Genomic DNA, 26,088 nt, shown 5'->3' on the forward strand with positions numbered 1-26,088 from the left:
AGGCAGATCCCACCCTGAAATACCCCACGTCCAGATCAGGTCAATCTGCAATTTCACAGCAGTTCCGAAGACCTTTTCTGGACTTCCCACAGGACACGGAAAGCATCAGCTTTCTTCCATTTTTTGTTGACACACAGGTTTTCTGGACTCTCAATAAACACTAATCAATGTGTATCATTAATAAACAAAGGACTGGTTACATGGCCTAGAGCAAAGTATGTCCAGATATGTAATGCAAGCATGTATTCATTTAGCACCATTTGAACTAGGAAATCAAAATATCTCTGTGAGAGCTCATGCTGATGAAGATCAGGATCTCTATGATGACCGGTTCAAATGTCACTTACTGTCTGCCTCTTCTGTGAGTACTAATTTAGACATGATACATTACACTGTAATCACAATTTTATCTTCTGGGCAGAAGTAGTCAGAGGAAGTCTGTAAGCCTGGCAAGGAAAGTCTAGCTGTGAAATGCATGCATAACTGAGTGCTAAGATTGAGAGTATCTTTGTGTACCAGGATTTTAAATGTTAATGGGGAAAAAAATACAAAAAGAAGAATCCAGGTATTACACTGGCATCCCTCCTAGGCATTACGAGAGACTATTTCTTGTAGGGAAATTATTGGATAAAGCACAAGCCTGGAGCCAGTTTGAGACTGGGCCATATTTTAGATGGATTTCATGCCATCATCTCTCCTGGATAATTATATCTTGTGAATTATCCATGAGAGAAAATTGCCTCCAAACGTATTCACACAGCTGACTGTCTCCAGTCTCCACTGCTGAGTATTTGGTAGGGGTTGACACACCAGGGCTCACAAGCACGCTGGAGGACCCCTCACGGGCAGGGGAACTTCTCTTGGGGCTGCCATAATCGCCACGTACCGAGAGAGTAAAACCAAAAAAAGGAATAAACTGCCTTACTTGGCTCCCACTCTTTTATCCTAAAAAGTCTCTAAAAAACTAATGTACCTCTGTATACTATAATTTCAGAATTTCCTCTAACCCATACATAATTACAAGGAGCATTGCACTGGTACCCCTTTCATGCAAATATTGCCATAAAGTGCATAGTTTTCATAGCATTATATGACAAAAAAATAACTGTAGTCATTTATTTCTGGTTTGTATGTGGTTACACAACATAATGTAATGAGACGGTATTTTTCATTAGCTTTTTGTTGTGGACGCTACCCATTTATCTTTCTCATAATCCTTCCCCCAGTGCATGTTAACAATGTTATTTTAGTAAGTTGTTTATTTAACATCGCTGGGAGGCTACTGGGTCTGTTACAGAAGCCCTTTCCCAGAGCATGCTTTGGAGGCAATGCCCTTCCACCCTGGCTCCCTTTAACCCCCGAGCCCTGATTCCCACACACCATGGCCTCAAGCAGCGGCGTCCACATTACAGATGCCTTTAACAAAGTCAAAGCGGATGATCAGGATGTGCATCCTTGTTGCTGCCAGTCAAGTGTCTCCGTAAGCCTTCTCTGATCTCTAATTCATTGGTGGTTCAACTCAGCAATGCTCAAGAGCTGAGCAGGCAGAGCCTTGGGATTACAAGGCTGCAGATGCCGTGGGGCTCACGGGGCATGCCCGGCTCCTAGGTTGCCTCCAAAAAGGGATGCAACTGGTGCAGAAAGGTTGCAGGAACCCCAGAGCAGACTGATAAACCTCTCGCACCTCCCAGCTCCTCCTAAGCAGTAACTGTTTGCAATCTGCTTAAATGCAGAAATACGATGCTCAATATCCCATCCACATTTTAGCACCACCCATAGATATTTTTAAAGATAAAACAAGCACCAGAACAACCTAATATGACATTCTGCCCAACAGAAGACAACTCCCACAGCTAACCCTTCATTTCTACAGCAGTAGATCAGAAGTACATAAAACCTCCAGGCAGCACTCACTCGAAGCTTAGCAGTACCTGCTGGCTCACAATATTGAACCAAGGAAAAAACATGTGGTGGTAGAGCTGGAGATGTGTGTAAGTGTCCAGCATCGGTGTGACCCCATTTGCACTCCTGGTGGCTGCCTTTATAAACTGGTTCATATATAGGGAGCCTGGGGCAAAGCTACATCCTAAAAAGCCTCCATCCTCCTTGCATTAGGTACTCATCTCCCCACTCCTCCTCTTCACAGCCATCCAACCCTTCGGCTGCCCATAGCTCTCCTCCTCCTCCTCAGTCACTCACTCTTCTTCCCTGTCTCTTTCCCTTCTCATCTCCCCTGCCATCAAACACCAACTTCCACAAAGAAGCCTGTCCCTCCCCATCTCTCTCTGCCACAGCTTGCCCTCCTTAACCACTCCCCTAAGCACAGTGAAACTGAAATTAAAACCACATTCTTAGAGGACAATAACAGAAGGTTATGCCATTCATTTAAATGTCGTATTTGGGTGGATCCAGTTTCCTCAGTGCACCTCGCCTGCCAGTTTTTGAATGACAGCAAGCTCCTGGGGTCGTGTCGCAGTCACAGGGGACATCCCGTATGCCAAAGCTTGCCTGTTTCTCCCAACTACAGCAGTTTAGCCTAATAAAAGAGGTTGCTCTTCCCTGCAACACTTTACTGACTTTTACATCCACTGGCCGAGAAAGGCTTATCCCAACAGAGACGGTCCACTTTTATCATCCTCCAGAGGCACCAGTTTGGGAACCAGAGTCACGTGTCTGTAGGGACTGCCAGCACCACACTGCTCACACCTCACTTGCTAAGGCTTTTGAATTCCTCGTCTTTGCCTTCTGTATACCCCAGCTGTCCAGCCCCCCCTTTAACAAGTCCAGCAGCTTGCATTTGGTTAAAATAACTGTTTATTCCTCAAAGACTTGATTCCTGTCCAGAATAAACTGTCAATTCCTCCACTGATGACTGAATATGCTGTCTGGAACAAGGGAGCCCAAAGGAGTAAGAAGGCCTCTGTGTAAATGGGAATAGACCTAATTTCAGCTTCCAGGGATTATATCATTGACCAAAGCACAGATATTTTGGTTCAGAATTCAATCAGGTGTGGATTTGCACATATGCATCTGTTATACGCCTGAGGACAAGCCTTCTCTATATTAACCAAGTTAGGAGCAATATATCCTATTCACCTGGCCAGAAAACCACTTCTGATCATAGCATCACTTCTGGTATTTAGGGGCTGTCAAGGTAAATAATTGAACTTTGCACGCAGAGCAGCCCCAGTCTCCCACCCACACCAAGCAATTCCCTCCCCTCCTGCTTTTATTTTGTCCAAACGGGCTTGTCCCACACCTGAAGTCTGGAGGGGCTGGGGCAACATTTCAGAGCTGTCAACCATGTAAGCTGAAGTGTTAGAACAACGTAAGATACATTTTTACAAAGTTTGCCCTGAGAGGAGATGTACTTTTTATTCAAGAAAAAAAACAGTGCTGTATTTCATGAATTCATGCTCAGTTCATTACACAGGAGTAATCACCTCATTCCTTATGATTTGCAAAAACTTAACACTGTAATCAAGGTAAAGCGACTTTGTCATATGCAGTTAAACATAAGACTGTACAAATCCACACAGTTCCTATACTTCCCCAGTGTTTTTGCATATTGTTACCAAATAATACCCCATTCCAAATCCCTTCACCCTAGCAAAACCCTTCCTAGCTTGTGTTACAGCCTCTCTGAGCTGGTTTGTGTTATGATACTATATCCAATCCATCTAAGCTGGCTTCCTCACTTTATCTTTCCGCATTTTGCCTCATTGCACCTCGCTGACGGAGAGCAAGCGGCCCCTGGGCTCTGCAACATACCTGATGGGCAGCGAGGGGTCTCCAGCATCCCACCAGTCCTTGGGGGGGCTGATGTACATGCACCACAGCTCCCAGCTGTACCCGTGGGCAGAGTTCTCGTAACGCTGCACCTCGAAGTTGTCCTGCTTGATGTTGTCTATGGAGGGAAGAATGACCCTTCTCCGATTTTCTTGAATTCGTGAAAGTACCGGCTCAGCCCTAAGTGGTTAAAAAAAAAAAGCGCAGGAAGAGACCATTAATTTCTACCATAATTTGCAAATGGACATTGTAGTTTTTGTACAGCTTGTGCACTTAAATGAGGGTAAGAAAACAGGCGTTCTTGTCACCATTCAGTAAACAGAATAATGTGGACTCCTCTCTGCTCCCATTCACAAGCGTCACATGTCCCATTCATGTCTTTAGAGAGCCACAGCAAAACCCAGCTTGAGGAGCCCAGAGACTGGCACGAGGCTCCTCACAGAGTCAGTGAGTGATCCCAGATTGCAACATGCCGGTCTCTGTCTCACCCTTCCACTCGCCCGTGCTTTTATCAGCACAGAAACTGCAGAGAGAGGCAAAGCATTCACGCTGCCAAGTTTAAAAGGTTATTTCTGAAAGGCTTGCCAGGCTTTGTCAGCCACAAGGGAGATGCTGCAAGAGGCTTCAGTGCTTCGACTTGATGGGATTTCCCACCCGGACACGTCCCTTGCATAGAGCTGCCATCAGAGCACAGGGGCCAGCCGCCAGGCATGGAGCTCAGATAGCTGCAGCCCTGGAGATTTGGGGAGTTTTAGCGCTCTCCTACACAACTGACTACACAAATTCATGGACCGGCTGAAGCTATCAGCACAAGGAAAGGACTATTTCCACAAACTAAGGTGTTAAGCTGTGGAAATGAATTAAAGCCTCTGAAACGGGACCTTATCTTTTCTTGCAGAGCTAGTACACTGTGTTTTCTCTGGTGTGCTGGTTTAAAAAAGCATTATTAAGTAATAATTCCATATTCTGAACTTTTTATTTTTAAAAATGACAGGTTTTTAAACTGAGCTTCCTGAAATCTTTACTCAGGTAGCAACGAAATGAGACGATACATTAATTAGGGGCCAGTTTTGCAGCATGAGCCGACTGTACAGCCAGGAGCAGCTCCGAGAAGGTGCTCCATGACCACCTGGAGACTCTTTCCATACAAGAACTACGGACCATCAAAAGAAACAGGCTCAAGATGGACAACAAGGAATTAGCTCTTTCCACAGTGGGTAGTTGCAGTGTGGAGCACCTTTGCCCAAGGATGCTGTGAATGCTTGAAGTTTACATGGGCTCAGTAGACAACAGGAAAAGACTCATGAGAAATGCAGTGAGGGTTGCTAAATACATAGAAGCTGTGTCTGCCTCACATCTGCAAATTGTTGGACTTCGGTAGCATACTCTGAAGGAATATCGTATGCGCTAGCCCTGCCCATATATGCTTTCCTAGGCTTCTGGCTATGGTTAGTGGCGTAACAGGAGGCTAGACAGGCCCTTGGTTTGCCACAACACAGCTGCTCTCATGTACTTCTGTTCCACCTGGATAGTTATCCTGTGTAAAGCTCCGATGTGCATCTGCAGGGTAACTGCGCACAGATTCCCATGTTGCCACGTGCGGCTGGACATCCTGCATGAAAACACAATCCACAGGCTGGGAAGCCTGGCTCAAAAACTTCCCTTCTGTAAAGCAAGGCCATGAAGGATGTGTTTTGTTTAACCACGCCTTACCTAGTCCAAACTTCCCCCAAATCCAAAAAAACACGTCCCTGGACAGAACACAGTCAATTCTTGAAAGCAGGACTATCTGAAGGGTCTTTTTTTCCTTGGGACATAGGTTGAGGACTCTATAGCTACAAAATTCATCTCTGGGACATTCAAATGCATTCAGAGCAGGGGGTGTGCTCAGCCTTACCTCTGCAGCCCAAGAGCCGCTGATCAACCTGGGCTCAGTCTGCCAACATAAGGAGTAACTTGCACTCTTGGTGCCTCCAGCAACAGCAGCGGGTACGTAACACCAGAGTGAGTCAAGCCCACGCTGCAGAAAAGCTCACTCTCTATCCCTAGAAAAGCTGTTTCAAGAGCTCAGTAAATGAGAGCTTCCTCCATATATCAGTAAAATCAGGTGTGAGGACTTAATGACCTGAAGACAGGAATGTTTAGCTGGGAATACAGATATCAACATAAGAAACGGCTCTTAAAGACACCCTTCAGCTACGTTGTCATTACAAAGAATTCAGTAACTGCGCAGAACTGTTTGCAGCTGCTGAAGCATTTTTCTCGTGGATGTTACTCCGTGTTCAAATTAGATGCAAGTTAGCTTCTTCTACCTCCACTTTTCTAAACATGTACCATTTACTTTTTACAGTTGGTGGGGGGGGGGGGGGGGGGGGGGGGGGGGGGGGGGGGGGGGGGATCACTCTCAGGATCACTCTCAGGCTCCTCTCATGATCTAGACTCAAACTTAAGGCACTTGAACTCAAATGTTTCGAATCTCTGAAAAAAATCCTTATGAAACACCTTTCACTGCTTCTGCATCTCTGCGCTTATTCCTAGCTGCAGAAGAAACAAATCAATCTAAAACATCTAAGCCTTCTCCAGTGGGATCCAGCTGCAAAGGGCAAGGAAGCAAGAAACACCGTCTCTTTCAATCCCTTGCTGCCTGGGCTTTTTTAAACTTACAGAGATTACTCAGGGCTAAGGGAATGGGAAATCAACCTGAAAAATATAAACAAGGGACAGGGGGGTGTGCATGCATAAAAGGAGGGAATAGAAAACGATTACAGGAAACAAGGGCAAGGAAAGGTTTTCTTGTATCTTCCCATCATAGCTCATCGGTGGCCATTCAGTACAGGAGGAAGACAGGATTAGTAAAAGCCAGTGGACTTGTTTGTATACACATCCATACAAAACAATGGACTGTCCCCTGTTTAATGCATCGCACACACTGTAACTGAGACCTTGAGGTTGAGCACCTACCAGCCGGCAGTGAACTCCACATGAGCATCAAAAAATCCAGTGATCTGGCCAGTGGCAGCTTTCCAGCCTTCAATACGAGCTCGGATAAGGCCTTCCCTCTTCTGGTTGCGCACCACCTTCACAAGGCCTGGGTATCGTTTATTGACATATTCTTCTAGCGGCGCCTTCAGTTCCTCTAGAGAAGAAGTGCCAGAGAACCCATTGAAAAGGTGCAACAGTTTTCACCTAAAATAAACCCACTTTATTGATGGATACGAGCATAACTTACTGGAGCCACGTATCTCTGAACACCACTGGGAGGGATATGATCATTTAGGGTCAATCAATGCTGATTTGCAGAAGACCACCCAATGGTGGACTGACCACAGCCCTTACAAAAGAAATTCAAGGTTGCCAAAAACATTGCTGTTGGGTGACCAAGGAGCCCAAATGCAATCTTTAAAGGCAAAGGGCAGCAGCAAGAGGCCAGCTAGATTGCCTTGCAATACCTGGGTATCACCCCACTGAAAGACAAGAATAGAAACAAGTCACCTGTGGATACCAAACACTAGTGCTCTGCATTTCTGACGGAGATTTTAACTGAATGGATTGCTAGAAATGCTGCAAAACCCATCTGAAATAACTTAAACTACATCAAAACTGTGTATGAGCTTCACTATCCTTTTTACTCAGCCTCACTAGTACAGTCTTGGCATTTGCTGTATGTTTTCCAAGCTTTGCCACTAGCAAAGTTGAAATTCCCCCTGCTTTTATGATAGGATGAAAGAGACTTTGGCTTTGTTCAGAAGATCCTCATACCGTGTATCTTCTGTTCACTGGAAACTGCAGATCATTTAATTATGTTGTCTAAGCCCGTATATGTACTAGGGCTGAGAACATAATGGATCCGTCAGCCTGCAGTCATTACCAGCATTAAACTTTTTGATAGTTACAAGTATTGAGTATAAAAGACACACAGGACTTTGGATGTGGAAGCATATGAAAGGTTACGGTAAGGGGTAAGTACTAGTATGTGTTTTCAACAATTTGGAAAAGTGCTAGTGCTCTGCTAGAACCCTTGATCCTTTTACTTCGTGGTGCATCAGGTTAAATGCATGAAGATCTACTGATGAGAAGTACTCTTGTAAAAGCTAAGCAATACCACTGTGTACCAACATGGACTCTTAACACCATGAAAGCAGTTTCTGAGAATGTCTTTTATCCCTATGAGGCTCCAGGACAGCAGAAAGTTAAGATATAGTCTGTCACCCCAAATTATAATCTACTACCCTTCACACATACTCTCTCTCCAGGAAAAAAAAAAAAAAAAAAAAAAAAAAAAAAAAAAAAAAAAAAAAAAAAAAAAAAAGAAAAAAGTCTCCATTAAACATAATCCACATGGTAAAATACTTGAGACTATGAGCACATGTGAGGAGTTCCTACATGAAGGAAACACGGCAATGGAGAGCAAAAGAATAAACAGCAAGTCCCATCTGCTGGGCTTAGCCTGAGAAATCAAAGGAAAATGGACTATCTGTTCCCTTCCCTTCCATGCCTTCTTCCAAGCACATAAAATGTGCTTTCTTCAGACTGCCTTTCTGGGATGGTTCCCCTCACATGCCAATTTCCCAAAAGTCTCATTTCTCTTTTATGCTGAAGTGGGAATAAAAAGAATAAAGCAAATGAGCCCCTTCCTCAATTCAAAGCATCTGCATCACATACATACATAACTCAGCAACTTCCATTTCATGCTGAGCCACTCAGAGAAAAACCAATATTTTATGGAGACAACAACTCTCCCAAATGGTTTTAAGGAGACAGAGACACAGATTTTTTGACAGATGAAACCCCACAAGCATAGCACCAGCATCTCACGTGTTTTTGTCAGAAGGTAAGTCATTAATGCTGCAGACCACTGCATTACAGGCTAGACTGAACAATTAAAACAACTTTCAAATTGGAGTTTTAATCTCAGTTGAAGGAAAACAGGAAAAATCTTCATGGGAATTGTTTGAGCAGCTCAAAGGAGAGTATAGCTCTAGTGAAACAAGGAAGAATTGTAACGTCATGTCTCAAAGGCAGTGAAGGGTGAAGCCTGAGAGATTCCTATGCCCACCACGCTGTGTAACAGGCAGCTCATCAGAAACTCCCTGGGGAGCCACAGCTGCGTCCTCCTCCTTTCTGAAAGGATGCTGGATGCCAACAGGTGAAGAACTGATCTGCTGAGAGCACTATAGCCAGTACAGCACACCCGTGCACCTGCGAAATGGTAAAAGGTGACCATGGAGAGCCGGTGGAGAGGATGCTTATGATTAGCATCATTCTAACCCACCATCCCATTCATTAGCAGAGGCCAGAGTGCCCCTCTCCTGCCTGCAACGCATGCGACAAGCACCCCTAATGGGCTGCTACCCAAGTGGAGAAACACTCGAGAGAGAGAGACGAAAGCATTAATCAGATATGGGAAATGTGGTTCCAGACCCTCTCTCTGCTAAGGGCGTCCTGTATAGCCTTGCACAGATTTCCGGGCTTAGCTCCCTGCCTTCCCTCCCAGTCTGGCTCAGCCCACAGCACACACCTTTTGGGTGAGAATTCACTTTTCTTACGTGCCTGTGCAAGCCCTAATGGAGAGGATGGCTGCACATCCGTGCTGACCTTTGCCAGTCTCTCACCCGTCTGAGCTGGTTTGCAGCTCTGCGGGAGGAGGGCATGGTGCACAGCGGCTGCTGAGCACCATTTTGGTATTATAAGATACATACTTGGCACTCAACTGGGCATCCAGACAGCAGGCACAGGGCTTTGTATTTCATTTCTCAGCGCATCCAGAAGTGCAGGTGTGGAAAATCCAGTATTAGGTAACAAAAGTGAAATGCCAGTCTCTGGGAATGCTCTGCAAAACTCCCGTTCAAGCATCAAGCGAGCCTTGGCCCAGGTCTCCCCTCGCCAATGAGCAGGACTGACATGGCTGTGTCGAAAAGCATCAGTGGAAACCCCAGCGCCAACACAGCCGCACTGTCAGAGCTCCCCTGGTCCCACCAATGCTGATCCTGCGGGACCAGATGTGCTCAGCTTCCTCCACGTGAACTCCAGCGGGCTGGAAATCATAACTCACTCACAAATCTAATCTTAATCCAAGTCATTTGAAGTCATTCCTAATTTTACCCTGCACTTTCCTTCACTCGGCAGTCACTTCATTGAGTGCCATTAGCGTAACAGGAAAACAACTCGTGGCAGCTCTGACGCGCATTGTCAGAACGCGTGGCTCCAGGCTGAGGATGCAGAGAGCTGTTGCATTAAGGTCAATAGCACCAAAGCTTTTCATCTGTCATATTCACTTAAGAAATGTTTCATCCCCTATTGTTGCATCTTTGCAGCACGTCCCAGAGCTGTAAAAGGAAGGTTGGGAGGTCTGAAGTAGTATGCCAGGAATTAAATGACTCGCACTAATGGACAACAGCAGATACCCTTGCTTAAGGGACTCAGCTTTCACACAAACTGGCAACCTGGCCTTTGGATCTGCTATTTTCAGGACTTCATGCAAACTACAGCAGGGGAAAAAGCATCTCGCAGTTCAGATAACTTGCTGCCATTCTCCTCACCTCTGTCTTGCACAGGGTCATAGCAGTGCTTTTGCCCCTTCGGCTCATCGCTGAAAATGAGAATATCCATTAGATACTGAGCCGATAACACTTTTAGCATGATAATCAGCCCAGTGTTCATAAACTGAAACTCTGGATGCAAAGTAATAACAAAGAAAGTCAGGAGCCAAGATGGAAGCAAAGCAGTGGCTCCCCAGCTCACCTTCATCCTTCCTAATCAAAGGACCACTTATTTAGGCCATGCACTCATGAGGTATCTGAGTGGGTGGATCTACATGGGCTACACAACCAGTAATTTGATCTGCAAGCAGATCAAATCTATCAGATTTGATATCTATATATCTATCTAGCCAGATCAAAACAGATCTAAGCACTGCAATGGAATCTAGAGACTCCTTTCTCTTCTGTACCCTATGGCACTCTTCCCGCCCCCCATGTCACACATGGATGTCACACATTCTTTGAGGAAACCTACGGGACCATCCTTCAGAGCACACCCACATCATTCCTAAGTCATGTTTATTAAGGATGCAATCAATATTTGCACATGGAGGTATTTGTAAACATTTGGTCTTTGCCACTGCACGAGCTACTTCCAGGGAAGATTTGCAGAGAGAAATCCTACTGAAAATGCCAGCAGGTTCAATTTCAATCCTGCCTTTTCTTCTCCATCTGTCCGTATCGATCTTCACTGAAGGGTAAGTCCAAGGAACTAGAATCCAATAGACCTGTTGCTCTATTAAAAAACCCATCTGCCAGCTGCAATGACTTATGTTATCTATTGCAAAGTATTTTGTCACCCACATGAGCTTTCTGGGAAATAGGCCTGCCGGAGAAATTGAACCACTAAAAGTAACCATGTGAAAGACATTAGCCCAGAAGCAACTGCAGGAACATCCACCACGCAGTTCTCCACACCATGGAACCTGCCCAGATCTACCCAAATCCTGCTGAACTCCCCAGAACTAAACGTGGGAACTGCCTGGTGCCACACAAAGAAAGAGGCAAAGATCAACGGCCCCAGAGGAGCTCAAGGAACTACCAACAGCAGAAAATCTCTTATACAGCAATGCCCAGGTGGTCCTAGGGAGTGGACTGCACCTCCTCTACACCCCTAAAGAAAACATAGTTGTGTTTGCCAGGCTGAGGTGGGTGGGAAAAGTCTACAGAACCCAGATGTTTCTGTTATCAGAAACACTGAAAGCTGGAGGACACAAGAGTCGGGGCTGGGAGTGCTCCAGTGCCACGGGGGACACCAGCAGTCCCTTGTCCCACGCTCTCGCCTCCCTGAAACACCAAAGCCATTGTGGGTTGGATTTCTGCAGCACAAACTCACAAACGAAACTCCTTCAACAGGCAACAAACAAATATGAGAATTTTTGCAGCGAGACTCGGAGCCAGGTGAGTCTCCAAAGCTTTTGATGTTTGCTTGCAAATATTGAAGAGGAAACTGTGAATCAATTCTCATACAGGGTTACAGGCAAAGCTGGTCCCACTAGGTGCATTCGGCTGCAAGTTGCTGGTTCATTTGGTTCACCAAAAGCAAAGGTTTGACAGAGACAAACCAAGGTTTGCTGCTGTCCTCCACGCCCTGGCAGGGCCTGAAAGCCTCAGACCTGAACACCAGTGGGACAGCACCAGGTCAGCGCAATTAAGCAACCCATCTTTAGTTTGAGCAACTGGAATAATTAGGCACTTGGGTTGGACCAGTGCCTAGGAAAAGCTGAGATATGACTCAGCTTCTTGCAATTCTGTTAAAACCTTCCTCTAAACACAAACACACACGAAGCGCAAGCGAGCCAGCTCCCAGGAGAGTGTGCACGAACCGCTGTTGTTGCTGTTGAAATGAGCTGCAAGACAAGAAAGCGATATATCGAGTCACAGCTAATATGTTACACCGAGGTAAATTACAACCAGTAGCATGTCTCCCCGAGTGTAGCCAGCTCCTTTAAGCAGTCTTTTATCCAAAGGTTTTCTTCTAGACCAAGCAGTTTGCTTTTCAAAGAGATATTATCCCAGATTAAAAACACTAAAAGACAGACAGCAAAAAAAAGCAGGTGATGATTAAGCAACAGACTCAGACAAAGTGTGCAGCTGCGAGATAACGCAACGTCTCAGGGGCACGTTGCTGTATTCCTCCAACAACCTAGGAAACATGTTATCACTCAGAAACACAACCTGCGCACTGGCTTTGTAATTACACCCTTGCAACAAACACAAACAAAAGCAGCCTCCAAAAAAGTCTTTATAAAGTATAATGTGCGGCTCAAGGGAGAAAGGGGTTCAAACTACAAGTCCCCAAGCTTTTTCCTTCAAGGAGGGATTGGTTTTTTTCCCCTCCATTACAATACATTGGTATCTTTTATCTTTTTACAGCTCAGATATAAAGAATCAGAATGACCGTGTTTATTAACTTTTAATCTCTCATGGCATACTTTTATGTTGTGCAGTACTGTTGTACATACCACGTTACAAAAAAGATAAGAAGCGTCTAATGAGTCTTCAGAAGCAGTTTGTTCCAGTCTGAAAACTACAGATCACCTAAAGGTTTTGATCGTGTCTGTGTAACTAGTCAGTGGTCTACCTGAAGGGCAAATAATAGCCGGGGTGCCCAGGGTATGCAGTTCTTACCTCCATCCCTGGGACTAATTTTAAAACTTGAAGTTGACTTGGAATTCCCAGGGGCCTTTTAGTATTTGGTTTGGGAACATGTTTCGTTCTTCAATTACCCATACAAGCTGTATTTCCTCTTCACGTCTGTGTAAAGTGTTCTCTGACAAAACCTACACAGAAACCCCCCAGCATGCAGCCCAGAGCCACGGACTTTCTTGAGCCTTTAGAAAATTTCCCAGAAGTTGCTTCTTGTAACCCACCAGGGTACAACACAGCTACTGGTTTTGAGATCCTGCTCTCTGAAGGTCAGCCTTCTTTCAGGTGTATAAAACTGAGCCCAAAGGCTTTGCCCAGGCTACAGCGACAAGCTGTACACCCTCAAACACACACAGCTGCTCACAAAAGGCTGCAGTAATTCCTCCTCTTGTTCAATCACAGCCATTGAAGTCGCACCCACACAACTCCATCCTCTGCTCAGCGCTTGTGCTTGATTCTCCACAATTCATCTTTAAATCTTAGAGCTCGTGAGAAACTATCTTCCTATAATTATTTTCCTGTACAAGCCAAATCCATATATTACAATGACTTTGTAATATCCAAAGCATCAACTATATGATGTTGCTGTTGCTGCTCGCAATTATTTCCTAGCATTAGTGGGAACTATACGACAATGTTATTGCCATTAATAATTCTTTGCTGTCATTGAAGCTCTTTGACGATGCAGAGGGTGAATGCATGGGTCCCAGAGATATGTTCTGGTTTGTATCATTTCTTTTACATGAGAAAACTAGATTATTACACGGTTGGGAGGAGCTCTCCATAAACATCTGCCAAGTTACCTCATTATCTTCCTTCAAATCCCTCCTTAAAAATCTCGTTTGTCATGATGCCTACAAAGACTCAACAGCATAGTACTGACATTACTAACCCTACTACCAGCTAACAGCATCGCGTTGCTCCCTACACCCACTCTCCTTGCATACTTCCATTGCAAGGTTTTTGAGGACAGACCTTGGTGTTCAGGTGTTGTACAACCCGCAGCACAGCCCTGGCCCATCACGAGGGACCCTGGATGCTCATGATGCCGATGCAATCAATGCATCCTCTTGGTGGGATGCATAGTGCACGTTGCCTAGGTGTGCAAGGAGACTGGGATCTTCCCACCTCCTGCACATGATATATGAATTTGTCCTTCAATTTAAAGTCATCTACCTGCATCTGCCTCCCTGGACAGGTGGATGCCAAAAGGCACTCCAACACAAGCCAGGCAGCTTGGTCAGCCTGAATGGCACAAAGAGGAAATCCCAGAGCTGGAAGTGCTTGAGCATACTACAAGCTTTGGCCACCCATCTCGCTGCCCTGTCAACACCCTGCCACCATCCAGCCCCATCACCAGATCACACCAGCACTGGCCCAGCCCTTGCAGCAAACCGCCAGAGAAGACGGTGCCTTGCAATCTCAGCGGCGAATAAAGGGATTTCATTCCGCATCCTCGCTGCCAGCTGCAGTCTCAGCTTATTGCGGGGGGGGAACGTTTTTTGAAAGGATTCGTTTCATTGTCCTGTGCCTTTCAATAATGTCTCCAGAGTACTTGACTCAATATTAGCTTCAGTGCTGCATACTGAATGACGGGTAGAGGCTGTTTAAAAACATATTTCTTTGTGCATCGGTAGAGAAGCTCAGTAATTATTACCAATGCGTTCTCTTTTAAAGAGCGTTCTCTTCACCCCATTGATACGGTAAAATTTGGAGAGGAACATCTCATTTTAGTATTTCGAACCCTCTAAGTACTTGGCAATGCTAAATACTGCAGCGACAGATCACCTGCACTTTCTCTTCATGAGCCAAATAGTTCCAGCTCTGAAATCCCATGGCTTCACTGGTGCACATCATCCTAGCTTTTGTACTAGAGCCACTGTGATTTCCATCAGCTGAGGAGCTGCCCTCCTGTTTCTTTTACTGGTAATTATAATTCATCAGCTTTCTATGGTGCTCATTACTGTGGTATTTGAGTGCCTATTTTTTACAGGCTTGAGTAGCTTGCTGTATACCATCTCATCTCATCACAGACAGACGAGCAACCTCTCAGACTCCCTCTGGAAATAAGCTCTCTGTGTCCTGCACCCTCCCTGATCTTCCCTTCTGATCACAACATCCACAGCACATGTCTATTATTTTTTAAAATAATAGTACAAGCAGGCAGTACAAATAAAGAAGGCAGTAATCAACGTAACTTAACCATTTGCTGTTCTTCATGGAGATTGTAACTACCCTAATGACATTATCCCACTGTATACTGGGAAAAACAAATCTTGGAAGAATCAGAGTCTGAAAATGCTTCTACATGAAACCACCTCCTGCAGCTTTGTGTTCTCAAAAGCCAGAAGGGAAGGTACTGCAACAGTGACTGAGAGCAGGTTGAACCAAACGACACGTGTGTAACATGGGAAACCTAACATCCCCCTCCATGTTTTGTTGTGGCCTAACTTGAGCAGGTTGGGTGCGTTTGTTTCCTCTTCTTTCTCTCTACTTATCCTTCTTATATCAAAAACATATTATGAGAGGAAGGAGGGCCTCTACAGGGTCCCAGCCATTTATAAAGCCTGGGACTTTATTCTACAGATGGGGAAACTGAGGCACACACAGAGAAAACGTCTCGTTTAACACCACTGCAAGGGGCCAAAGCAGAAATAACTCACTAGGCTCCAGGCTTTTGTCCCTCAACTCTGTGAGAGGTGCATCTCTGCAACAACCAAAAGTGTTATTATTAGAAGCAAGGATACACCTGAAACCAGAACTTCTGGATGCTACCGTGAAGAGAAAGGTAAGATTGCTCTCTGGTTTCCTTTAGCCTTCTAGCTTTCAGCTACACTTTCAAATCCAGAATTATCTCAGATTTTAACTTTGGTTTGATCCTGTTCCTTTTTTGCTACAGAATTGGTGTGCCAGCCAGCACACCCACCACCTCACACCATGTGCTTCCCAGCAGTGTCACCACTCCCAAAGAAGCGCGACTCCTCCGTGAGATTTTAAGAAATTAAACACCCTCCTGATGTTTTGGAGATCCTAGATCCCAGTGCTGCTAACCTTCATCACTGTTGTCATCCACAAGGATAATCTCCTTCAGGAGGTGAGCTGGCGTATGATTAACAGCGCTGTGCACCGATCGCAGGATAACCGATAGCGCTTCGTTCACGAAGATGAAGATGATGGAGATCTGGGGTAGGTCCTTGCCATATTTCAGCTCTTTGCACCTGTAGCACGAAGGGCAAAGAGAGACAGGGTTAGCAGAGCACACAGTGCAGCGCTTCTAGTCAGGCACACATTTAATACACAGTGCAAGACAATGGCTGACATCCCACAGCTTTGCACAGCCCTGTATTATAGCTGCCTGTGCATAATTTCAGCAATGCTGTCTAGGAAGAGATAGCAGCGACAGAGAATATCCTCCAGGCTCAGAGAGCACCAAGGGCAGGGTGCAAATCCAGAGTTCGCTTAACTGAGGTTGTGTCTGCGTGTCTGTGTACGTATGTCTGCGGGCATGTAACAAAAAGCAGGCTCCAGAACTGAGAAAATGGCTTTACCATTTCAAGTGAAACTCCACATTCCTATTCTGTTTTAAGATTAATAGGTGGTCAGAAACGAGCTTTGTTCTTAAACGGCACTTGTGAATTTTCTTCCCATTTGCTTTGGAACGAAACGAATACGAAATGACCCTTGGTTAAATAGCCTTAATAAATGTTTTAGCTCTCTTTGCAGATACTTCTGAACACATTCCTGTTTCTGAAGTACCCCAGCAGAGCATTGCCATGAACTGGTGTCTCTGTAATTCACAGCCACGTTAGGTTAAAAACAGAAACTTGCAATCATCTCTCCGGGTTTCATGAGTAATTGCTTAACTTAACCTGGTTTTGTGGCTGGGTATCAGCTTAGACACATTTCTGACTATCAGAGCGGGACAGAAGTGGAAGGAGCTCCCAGGTCGCCTACCAGCCAGCATCATCCCTGGCAAGCAACAGGTTCACGTTACATAGATACACCAGACCTTGAGACCGAGGACACCCATGGAGCAGAACTAGGGTAGCTCTAAGTGCAAGAGGTCTTCCAGGTAACCCACAGCTCTCCAAGGAGCACACATCGTTCTCAAAGAGATACAGGTGTTGTTTTAATACCATACTTTATCCTAACCAGAAACCTAATCTTAATAAAGTACTCACAGAAAGCAAACAGGCAATCTTTAACTACTTCAAACAATTTAATCAAACTCTCCAGCTTTCCCTACAATAAATATCTGCGAGGGAAGAAGAAAATGAGCCTCCCCGCTCCCTCTCCGCATTCATGACAGATTAGACATGCAACATTAGCAGTGTTCGCAGAATTACAATGAGTGTTTACCAAGTAAATCCTGTCCAGATAAGCAAAGAAAGACCAAATGCACAAATGACATCCCAGCGTTGCTTCAAGCTCATTGACTCCCCAACAATGACTCTGTATTTAATTGTACTGGGTGTTTCTTAGGCAACAGCAGGCATTCTTCAGACTCCAAAATGAGACTTGGGAGACAAAGATTTTCACAGAAACACGGTTCTTTATGTATCTTCTTTAGTTAAACAAGTATGCTGGATAAAAACAAGGTTGTATTTCTTGATTTAACTATTGCCTACCCTAAAGCAAGCCAAGCTCTCTACAAAAGGGAACGTACCGAACGCTGGAAAGGATCTTCCAAAGGGAAGAGCTCTCTTTAAAATGAACGAACAGTCGTGATGGGGTAAAGCAACAACTGACCCTGAAACCCTGCCATGAAAGTCAAACTAAACTGACTCCGAGATTAAAAATCTGCTTTTGATATATGTCGATACCTGCTAAGCTGAAGAGAAGGTGGTCACAGGAGCAAGAGTATTTCCTTTTAATCATTGCACACCTCTGGGAAGCCTTCCCCCGGGGCATGCTTCGGGGGGGATAAAGAGCTCAGTTTGTGATCAAAGAGGTTTAGAGGAAAATCCAAAGCTAGCCCTTTGAGGTTCATCTCCTGCTCATTCGCATTCACCCTGCACCACTCTTATCATGGTTCTCCTTCCCTGATTGCTGAGGACAGGAGAACAAAGATACAGGGAAAAGAGATAAGTCCAAGGAAGGAGCGGGCACACCAAATACCCGCATTGTTCTTATGCACAAAGCTGCAATTCTCCAAAGGCAGGTGGGGGAGGCAAAAGCTTTGCATAAACACTGTGCTCTCTGGTGGCTTTGGTTGCAACCAGAGGAGTGGGAAAGGCAACAATTTAAAAGCAAATTAACCTCAAGTTTGTCAGTCTTCCTCACACAGGCTCTCTTCAGCAGCTGGTTGAGCGATGCTCTCTGCCTGCAGTCATTTGCTATCGGACTTTAGCCCTCCGGGCTCTACCGCAGTGGTTTATTACTGACAAGCTGACGTGTCAACCAATATTCATGCATGCGTGCAGGAAAACACCTGGTGCTTCTGGGCTCTCCTGGGGCCAGGGAGGTGAAAAAGGAAAGAGAAAAAAAAAAAAAAAAAAAAAAAAAAAAAAAAAAAAAAAAAAAAAAAAAAAAAAAAAAAAAAAAAAAAAAAAAAAAAAAAAAAAAAAAAAAAAAAAAAAAAAAAAAAAATGCTTGAGCTCAAACATACTTGAGCTCAAACATAATTAGAAGGGCCAGTGAACTTGTTAGAAACAGCAGGAATAATGAGTATGTGAGATGGGAAGTGGTGGGCTTTTGGTTGTTTGGTGGTTTGTTTATTTTCTTCTAAGCATTTTAAATAGAAAAAGGGACTGATCTGGACTCTGTGGTTCAACCTTATCGTTCAGACCATTTGCAGGTGGAGGCACAGAGGTTTGACTGTTTTACTCCTAGAAACATTCGAGACAGCAGTTTGGAGCGGATTTACTGTCTCTCAGCAGGTCAGCAGACCGGGACCCTGCTGGTTCCCACCAGCAGCAGGCAGGCGAGGCTGCCAGGCTGCCCACCGCTCCAGCTTACGGAGCTCCATCCTCCATCTCCACCCTCCCGTACCCCAAAGCACACCACCTTTTCAACCCTAAGGGGCTGCCTTTTCTGCGTAAGGCGGGAAGATGCATGATGTGAAATTTCTGCTGCCTTCAGCGTTTCAAGCGCAACCCAGAGGAACGGCACAGAAAGACAGCACCAACCCCGGCTCCCAGCAGGAGCAATGACAAGGGGCTCGGCGGACGAGTCCCAAGCAATGCACAGGCTACCAAACCCCATCTGAGACACATCTTCCCCCTCTGCCCACGGTTATCACCCTCAGGCGAGAAAGTGTTTGGCTGCTTGCCAGACAGTATGCTCAAAATTCAGATCCCAGGCCAAAATACTCCTAAAAATTAGGATTCAAGTCTCACTAATCATCCAAAAGGGGACACACAGGGCCAGAATTGGATTCTAGCACAGCTGTAGTCCTCAGCTCAGACTGTGGGCTGGTCTCTTCAGGGATTAGCAATTAATGAGATAAATGTGATATTCAAGAAGGTTCTCAGGGGAGCTTGAGACAAGAAGCTCTAGGAATAAACCTGTTGTGCTGAGATATTTGCCAAGGTTTTCTAGAACCTGAATTAACACCAAAGCAAATCCATTTCTTACGTAGGCTGGAAAACGTTCGCAACTCCTCACGTCTTCTAGGAGGAGAATCTCAGGTTTTATTTCTAACGCTCAGCTCACACCATATCTGGTCTGCCCACAAGCAAGTCTTGGTCCAGTAAGTCGGATTTCCAAGGGAACACTGCATACATTTGAAAACTTTTAAATTTAAATGAAATACAATGGAGAGACCACCACAATACATTCCTGTTGGTGTCAGTGATTAGTTACCCATAGGGTTAAAGACGAGCACCTCATTTTAAATTTAAATTTGCCCACTCTCAGTTTTCCATCATTACCAAAAGGCTGTCTCAGAAACTTTTCCCCCCATGTATCAGGTGCTCATCAGCCAAGTGCACATCTGCACGTGGACCCAAGGCAGAGCTGCATGACAGAGGCACTGTGCCAGTTTACAAAAGTGCAATACCTGGCCTTCTACATCTGAAAATACTTCTGATTGGAGAAAATTGAAGCAGGCTGTGGTTGATCCCTCACAATCCCCTCTTTTGCTAGATGAGAAACACTCGAATGGCACAACACAAAACAATACTTACTTGCCAACACCTGTAAACTAACTAGTGCAGGTTACACAATGACATTTTCCCTGCTAAATCCCACTCTCTTCAGTTAAATGTAGGCTGGCATCTGCTTGCAGGATTTATATCAAAATATCGTGAATCAATAGCAAAAAGAAACAGATCCCTTACAGTTTTGTCTCTCATTTATATCAATGGGATATCAGAATAAGAGGCATTTTATGCCCCATTAAATCATGCTTGACTACATCCCATTAAATCATGCTCACAAAACACTCTAAGTTTTGAGAGGCTGGGGAAAACCACCTAACATATGGTATTGGGTTTAATTTAAGGACCTCGCTGAGCTCTCATTGAGAAGCGTCGCTTGTCCTTAAAGAAGGGAGAAAGGGGGTTTACTCCATCCTTGGTCCAAGGCTCAGACACATCTTTTTTCACTTCAGAAACAGACTGACAGACCGACCACAGACACCAGACCCAGCATAAACCTCTGCCCGGCACGCCCACGGACCAACTCCCAGTGTCCTCACCACCCATCCCGCAAGGGCACCAGGGAGGTGGACAGGTGCGGAGGCCACGGCACTACTGGACTGTGGACACTTTCACCTTTCTCAGGTATGAGATCTTTATTCTACATGAAGCCCAAGTTTGCAATCAGGAGAACGCATGAAGTAACATATATATACACGGAGGACATTTTTTACTGTGAATTCTTTGCGGTTACTGCTTTATGTAAGAAGCCATTCAGAAACAAAAGAAGGATGAGAAGGGGAGATGGAGGAAGGGGAAATATGGCTGAGTTTATGCTGAACAGCTTGGCATACATCAGGCTGCATTAATCAAGTCAGTCAATTTCAAAACAAACAAACAAAAAAAACCTAAGTTTTGCTACTACGTATGTTTGTCTGCTGCAGGAGTCTGCCTTTGAATCCTCCGATCATTTGTTTTATGCTCACCACACAGCTGTAAATCTACTCTTCAGTGCAGCAAGTGAGATTAGGATGTTTATTTGCTGTCTCAGTAACAGAAAAGGGATATCATATCATTTACTGCTTCGTGATCCCACAGCAGAAAAATAACCTGGAATCACAGCAAGCACTCCTGGAGCACAAAGAGGCCACAAAATGGCAAGTAACATTTAAAAAACACTTCTTCCTGCTCAGTGATTTAACATGATCCACTCTATCACTCAATTAATACATATCAACTGTCTTCTGGGGCACAAAGCTATTTCCATCAACCACTTAGAATCACAGTGTCCAGTATCAGGCAACAGAGAGCCAAACTCACATGGCTTCTATACCTTCACTACCCCAGTACAAGCCATTTATCAGCACTAATGAGTGCAGCTTATGACCAACCTGGAACATGGACTGTTCCAGGACAAAACCCACACCCACTTGTCTGATCCTTCAGTTCCAGATCAAACCAGGCTGGCACAGAGCTGACAGTGGACTTCTGTGCCAATGGTGTGACTTGATAGACTGTGTATGGTGCATCTTCTCCTATGGAGGACAGGTGCTGTCAGGCAGCACCTTTCACCAAAAAAACAATTTAATGAGAGAGACAATAATGCATTATATTCTTTCAAAGTCCATAACCACAGACAACAGCACCATTACCTCATACTCTGGAAAAAACGAGCAACAGCATTCAGATATTAGTCCAGAGAGAAGCTGGACAGACAGCTTTGCAGCTTGCTTTCCTCCCAGGGTATTTTCCTTCCCATATCACAAAGCAGAAATACTGCTAATACTGAGAGATCCAGTACCCAGTAATCCCAGATGCTGCATCAAAGATTATATTAATCGCTGATTCTTCACTATGCCTCACTCAAGCCATCCACTCCTGACAGCACACGCATCTATTTTGTACAGAATCTCAGATCTTCAAGACCATCAGTTTTTTCCTAATTTGTGCCGTTTGTACTGTCTCCTTCCCCCCAATTCCAACATAAATATGCCTACCAAAGTTTTAAGTGGAGATTAAATACCATTAAGCAGAAAGTATAGCTGTCCTCATTTCCAGTGAAGAGGCAGAACTCCATAAATTTGAAAAGCCTGCTTTGGTCAGATGTGCCCTGGTTTTCAAACATGTCCAATGTTTTAAAGGTAATGCTTGGATCTATATAAAAAAAACAGGCTTCAACAGGCTATCTGAAAATGATCCCTCAGTAACGAGATTTTCCTAATGATATATTTCTAATAAATCATTCCTAATGCCTATTAAGCGTCATGGATTATCCAGCCTGGAGCCCTCTGGAGCCATGTCTCCAACTGAGGGATGGGGGTGCAACAACATGCAGAGGTTATCTGTCAAGATCCAGAGAGAGACAAACCAGTAGGATTATCAGGTGGTAAAGAGATATTAGGAAAAAAACCACTGAAGGAAAAGTATTTGCTGCTGCAGACACAGAACCCCGATGGTGTTTTTAAATCACAGTTTTAAGCAAGGTAAAAAAAAATCTAACCTCATACCCCCTGTGCCTTAAAACACTAGGATAAAACAGTCTCACCATCTGCTTTGAGACACATTTTTGCATTGTATGGAACCACACAGACACAACAGTTCTGCCAACAGCTGTTTTCCTCCAGGCTGGTGCCACCTCAGTGCTATCCGAGGCACAGTCTGGAGCATAAGCAGAGGTTCTGCTTGCAGTTTTGGCCATTCGCCCCTTGGTCTGCAAATGAATGCCCCAAAGCTGATCTCCACCACAGCCCCACCAGCGCAAAGGTCACTTCCAACTCTATGCTCAACTCAGTTCCGTACTGTCTGGGATGCCAACACAATGGCAAGTGAAGCCAAACAGAAAGTTCAAGAAATGCCAATAAAAACCAAAACCTTCTCATAAACGGAAGCACTCAAACATGCCCTACAGCACAAGGGAAGAAGCAACACGCAGGGGCTCTGGGCAAGACCACGGTGCCTAAGCCAGAGAGCAGAAGCTACATCAGAGCCTGGGGGAGGACAACCATCTTCCCCTGCTGCATTTTTACATTTAAACACGGATCTAACTGGTAACTGAAGAACAGCAAAAGATCAACAGAGAGCCAAAGGCAGTGCAGCTATATCTATGTGGGGTCTTACAATATAATAAGAGGAAGGATAGGCCTCCCCCCACCCCCCATCACTTGCCTGCCCTTGGTTTAAAGCCCTTCCCACATAAGCTGTAGCTGAGGTTCCCAATCTGACACAAACCTGCGAGCCTGTCCAACAGGCATGCAATGTTCTGGCAGGAGCAAATCAGGCATCGTGGCTCCAGCACAGACCATCAGCAAGGCAGGTCAGCTGCTCGCCTTGGCAGTGAAGTCTTCCTTAGTCAGCAGCAAAAGGTGAGGTCCCGAGGGGCTCCTCAGAAACCACCGCCAGCTGCAACACCAAATCCCATGTTCCTCTCCTGGATGAGGACACAGAGCAGGACTAAGGTCTGACCTCCAAGCTTGGGCAGCTCACTATGGGCAACAGCATCAGCACTCCCTTCATTCAACTCCTCCAGGACTGATCACACTATTTTCAAGATAAATATATGCAAGTGCAGAAAGGCAGAAAAGGCAAATCGGCCACTGCAGGCCAGGCTCAGGTACCATCACTGCAAACAGCAGAGGAAAATACCTCCTGAGCCTGTGTCACAGTAAGCAGAGCTCATCCTGGCATGCATAGCAGGCAGGCACGGGAAGAATTCAGAGTGTTACACTGCAATTTGTTCACCTCGTAATGTAGCACACATCCCTGCCCCATACCACCACCGAGACAGCCAGCAGAGCACACAGGTACCTTGTCCACACACACACAACATCCTTGATTGGAAAGAAAGCATCTCTGTTTAGTGCTCCACAAAGCATAGGAGAATTTTACCAACTCCTTACATTCAATAACCAAGAAGAGCTAGCAAAATTTTCTATATGCTGCACACAGCAGGAAAGGGCACTAGCACGCTTAAAACTCCCAAAACACAAAGTCCCACCCTATAGAACAGCAGTATGTAAGACCAATTCCTACTCATTTTGAACATCAGTGCAAAGTAACTGTTGTTATGAGAAAGCAGCACACCCTATTTGGAGACTTAAATGTGGTGCAGGCTTTAAGTTTCCCACTTCCACCAGTGCAGGAATGGTCACTACTTGATAGCTGAAGAGGTGATGCAGAATAACGCATACAACCGCCCAAAAGCAAATTACCGGCAGACCAGGAACTTAGAAGTCTACTGTGAAACCTTGGTATCACGTTAGAGTAAGATAATTTCTTACTTTCTCCCTGCTGATGCTCAGCCCTCCCTGGCCTACCCATTGCTTTGTGTCCTTCCTCCAGCATGAAGCCGGTAGGATTCCCCACCCTGCTCACCCAATATACGAAGGACACCATGCATAGCATCTGTGTTACAAGCACAATGGCCAGGCTCTACTCTGCTTTGGGTGGATGTCAAGTATGAAAAACACACACAGGAGAAAAAGTCAACAAAGTAACAGTAGGTGGCTTTTTAGCAGCAACTGGAACAATTTAATCGGTTTGACTAATGTCTGGCACAGGTAAGGATTAGGCAGCATCATATGAGATAATTTTTGGAAACACACAGCACTGTGTTATGCTCTTAAGTTAGGGAACACATTGATGGCCACATGCAGGTGTTGGAGCCACTGCTTCTGCTGCCACATGGCAGAGGGTCTCGGGAGCAGAAACCCTCTGTGCTAGCCTTGACGGGTGCTCAGGCTGATTGATGGCCAGTGTACCTGTTTAATAGCTACACTGTCATTAGCTTTGACGCTACACCATTACCCATCTGTGCAGAAATGCCCTTTAGGGTTGTTCAGGACACAATTCTCCCACACTGCATGAAGGTGACATCCCTTCTACATGTCCTTTTGAAATGCCAACAGCAGGAACCCGCTGTGGAGAAGGGTGAACACCCATGGTCTGCAGAATGCCCCAAGTCTTTAGGACTCTATGTTGCTCCCATATCCTACGAAGCTACCCCTATAGCTACTAATGGGGGTCCTGCTGGACCCCTCTCCATCTTTTTTGTGTGATCAGCCATAAACACTCATGAACTGGGCAGACAAATAGTTAGGCATGAAAATCTGTGTCAGTTGTACAGTGGCACAAAATGGACAGGGAAACCCAGATCCTACATGCCTGTGGAAGAAGACAGGGTACACAAAGGCTTTGGTGGTTCCGATTATGGAGACCACACTTCTTCATAAAAGAAGATCCTGATAATGGGTTTTCAAAGATTTCTTCCTCTCCTACATATTAGAGTGGCTACATTTTCACACACACACACTTTTTATTTTTAATTCTGAGCACCCAGTAGTTCCCCAATCTGGCTCCTGAAGTATAGTTATTAATCATTTCTTTGCTGGCCATCACACAAAATAAATCCAGTTAACATGCTTATCAGGAGCTTATCCCTTCCTGACATTTCATTCTTGTATAAGGCTTAAGGGTTTGAATATTTAAATAGGCAAATACTCTTTTGATTAGTAGAATAAATGATTCTTGTTACTTACTGTCCTTAAAAACACTGTTAGCATCATGAAAGTGCTCAACTACATTGGCACAGCTTTTACAGCATTTTGTAGATTTTCCTACAAAATGTGGTTCAGCAGCAGAGAAAGAGTTCAACTTAATAAGCTCATACATTTTTAAATGCCTTTCCTACAATGATATACAGAACTGCAACATTAAAGCTAAGGGTGCATAAGAGACAACTTGGTTTGAATTTCTGCAGATTAAGTGGAATTCTCCTCAAAATTACTATCATATAGATTACTGTTTCACCAAGCTCTTATAAAGCCAAGCTGATCTTGCAACTTAAAGAATTATCAATACATCTCTCAGTGCCTAGGAAGCTCTGACCCTTCGGTTCCCAAAACTGCACTTTCAGAGCACTCCCCAAATATGATGTACCAACAATTTTACCCCATTATAGAGACAGAGCATCAGGACTCTTGTGGTGGACCAGGGTCCCAAGAGCAGGTTAACAGTGTGGTTTATAATCCCACAGC

General features: G+C 44.9%; 1 protein-coding gene across 1 annotated transcript in view; it reads right to left on the bottom strand.

Moving 5' to 3' along the window:
• WBSCR17 (Williams-Beuren syndrome chromosome region 17) overlaps positions 1-26,088 on the bottom strand; it is a 216,900-nt gene that overhangs the window by 120,181 nt on the left and 70,631 nt on the right. Inside the window, exons 3-5 of the mRNA XM_009276396.2 lie at positions 16,029-16,195; positions 6,751-6,925; positions 3,772-3,969 (exon numbers count right to left, since the gene is read on the bottom strand). Coding sequence (XP_009274671.1) covers positions 3,772-3,969; positions 6,751-6,925; positions 16,029-16,195 — 540 coding nt within the window. The remainder of the gene's footprint in view (positions 1-3,771; positions 3,970-6,750; positions 6,926-16,028; positions 16,196-26,088) is intronic.

Source organism: Aptenodytes forsteri, unplaced genomic scaffold (assembly GCF_000699145.1).
Source record: "Aptenodytes forsteri isolate BGI_AS27 unplaced genomic scaffold, ASM69914v1 Scaffold209, whole genome shotgun sequence".
Taxonomy (NCBI): domain Eukaryota; kingdom Metazoa; phylum Chordata; class Aves; order Sphenisciformes; family Spheniscidae; genus Aptenodytes; species Aptenodytes forsteri.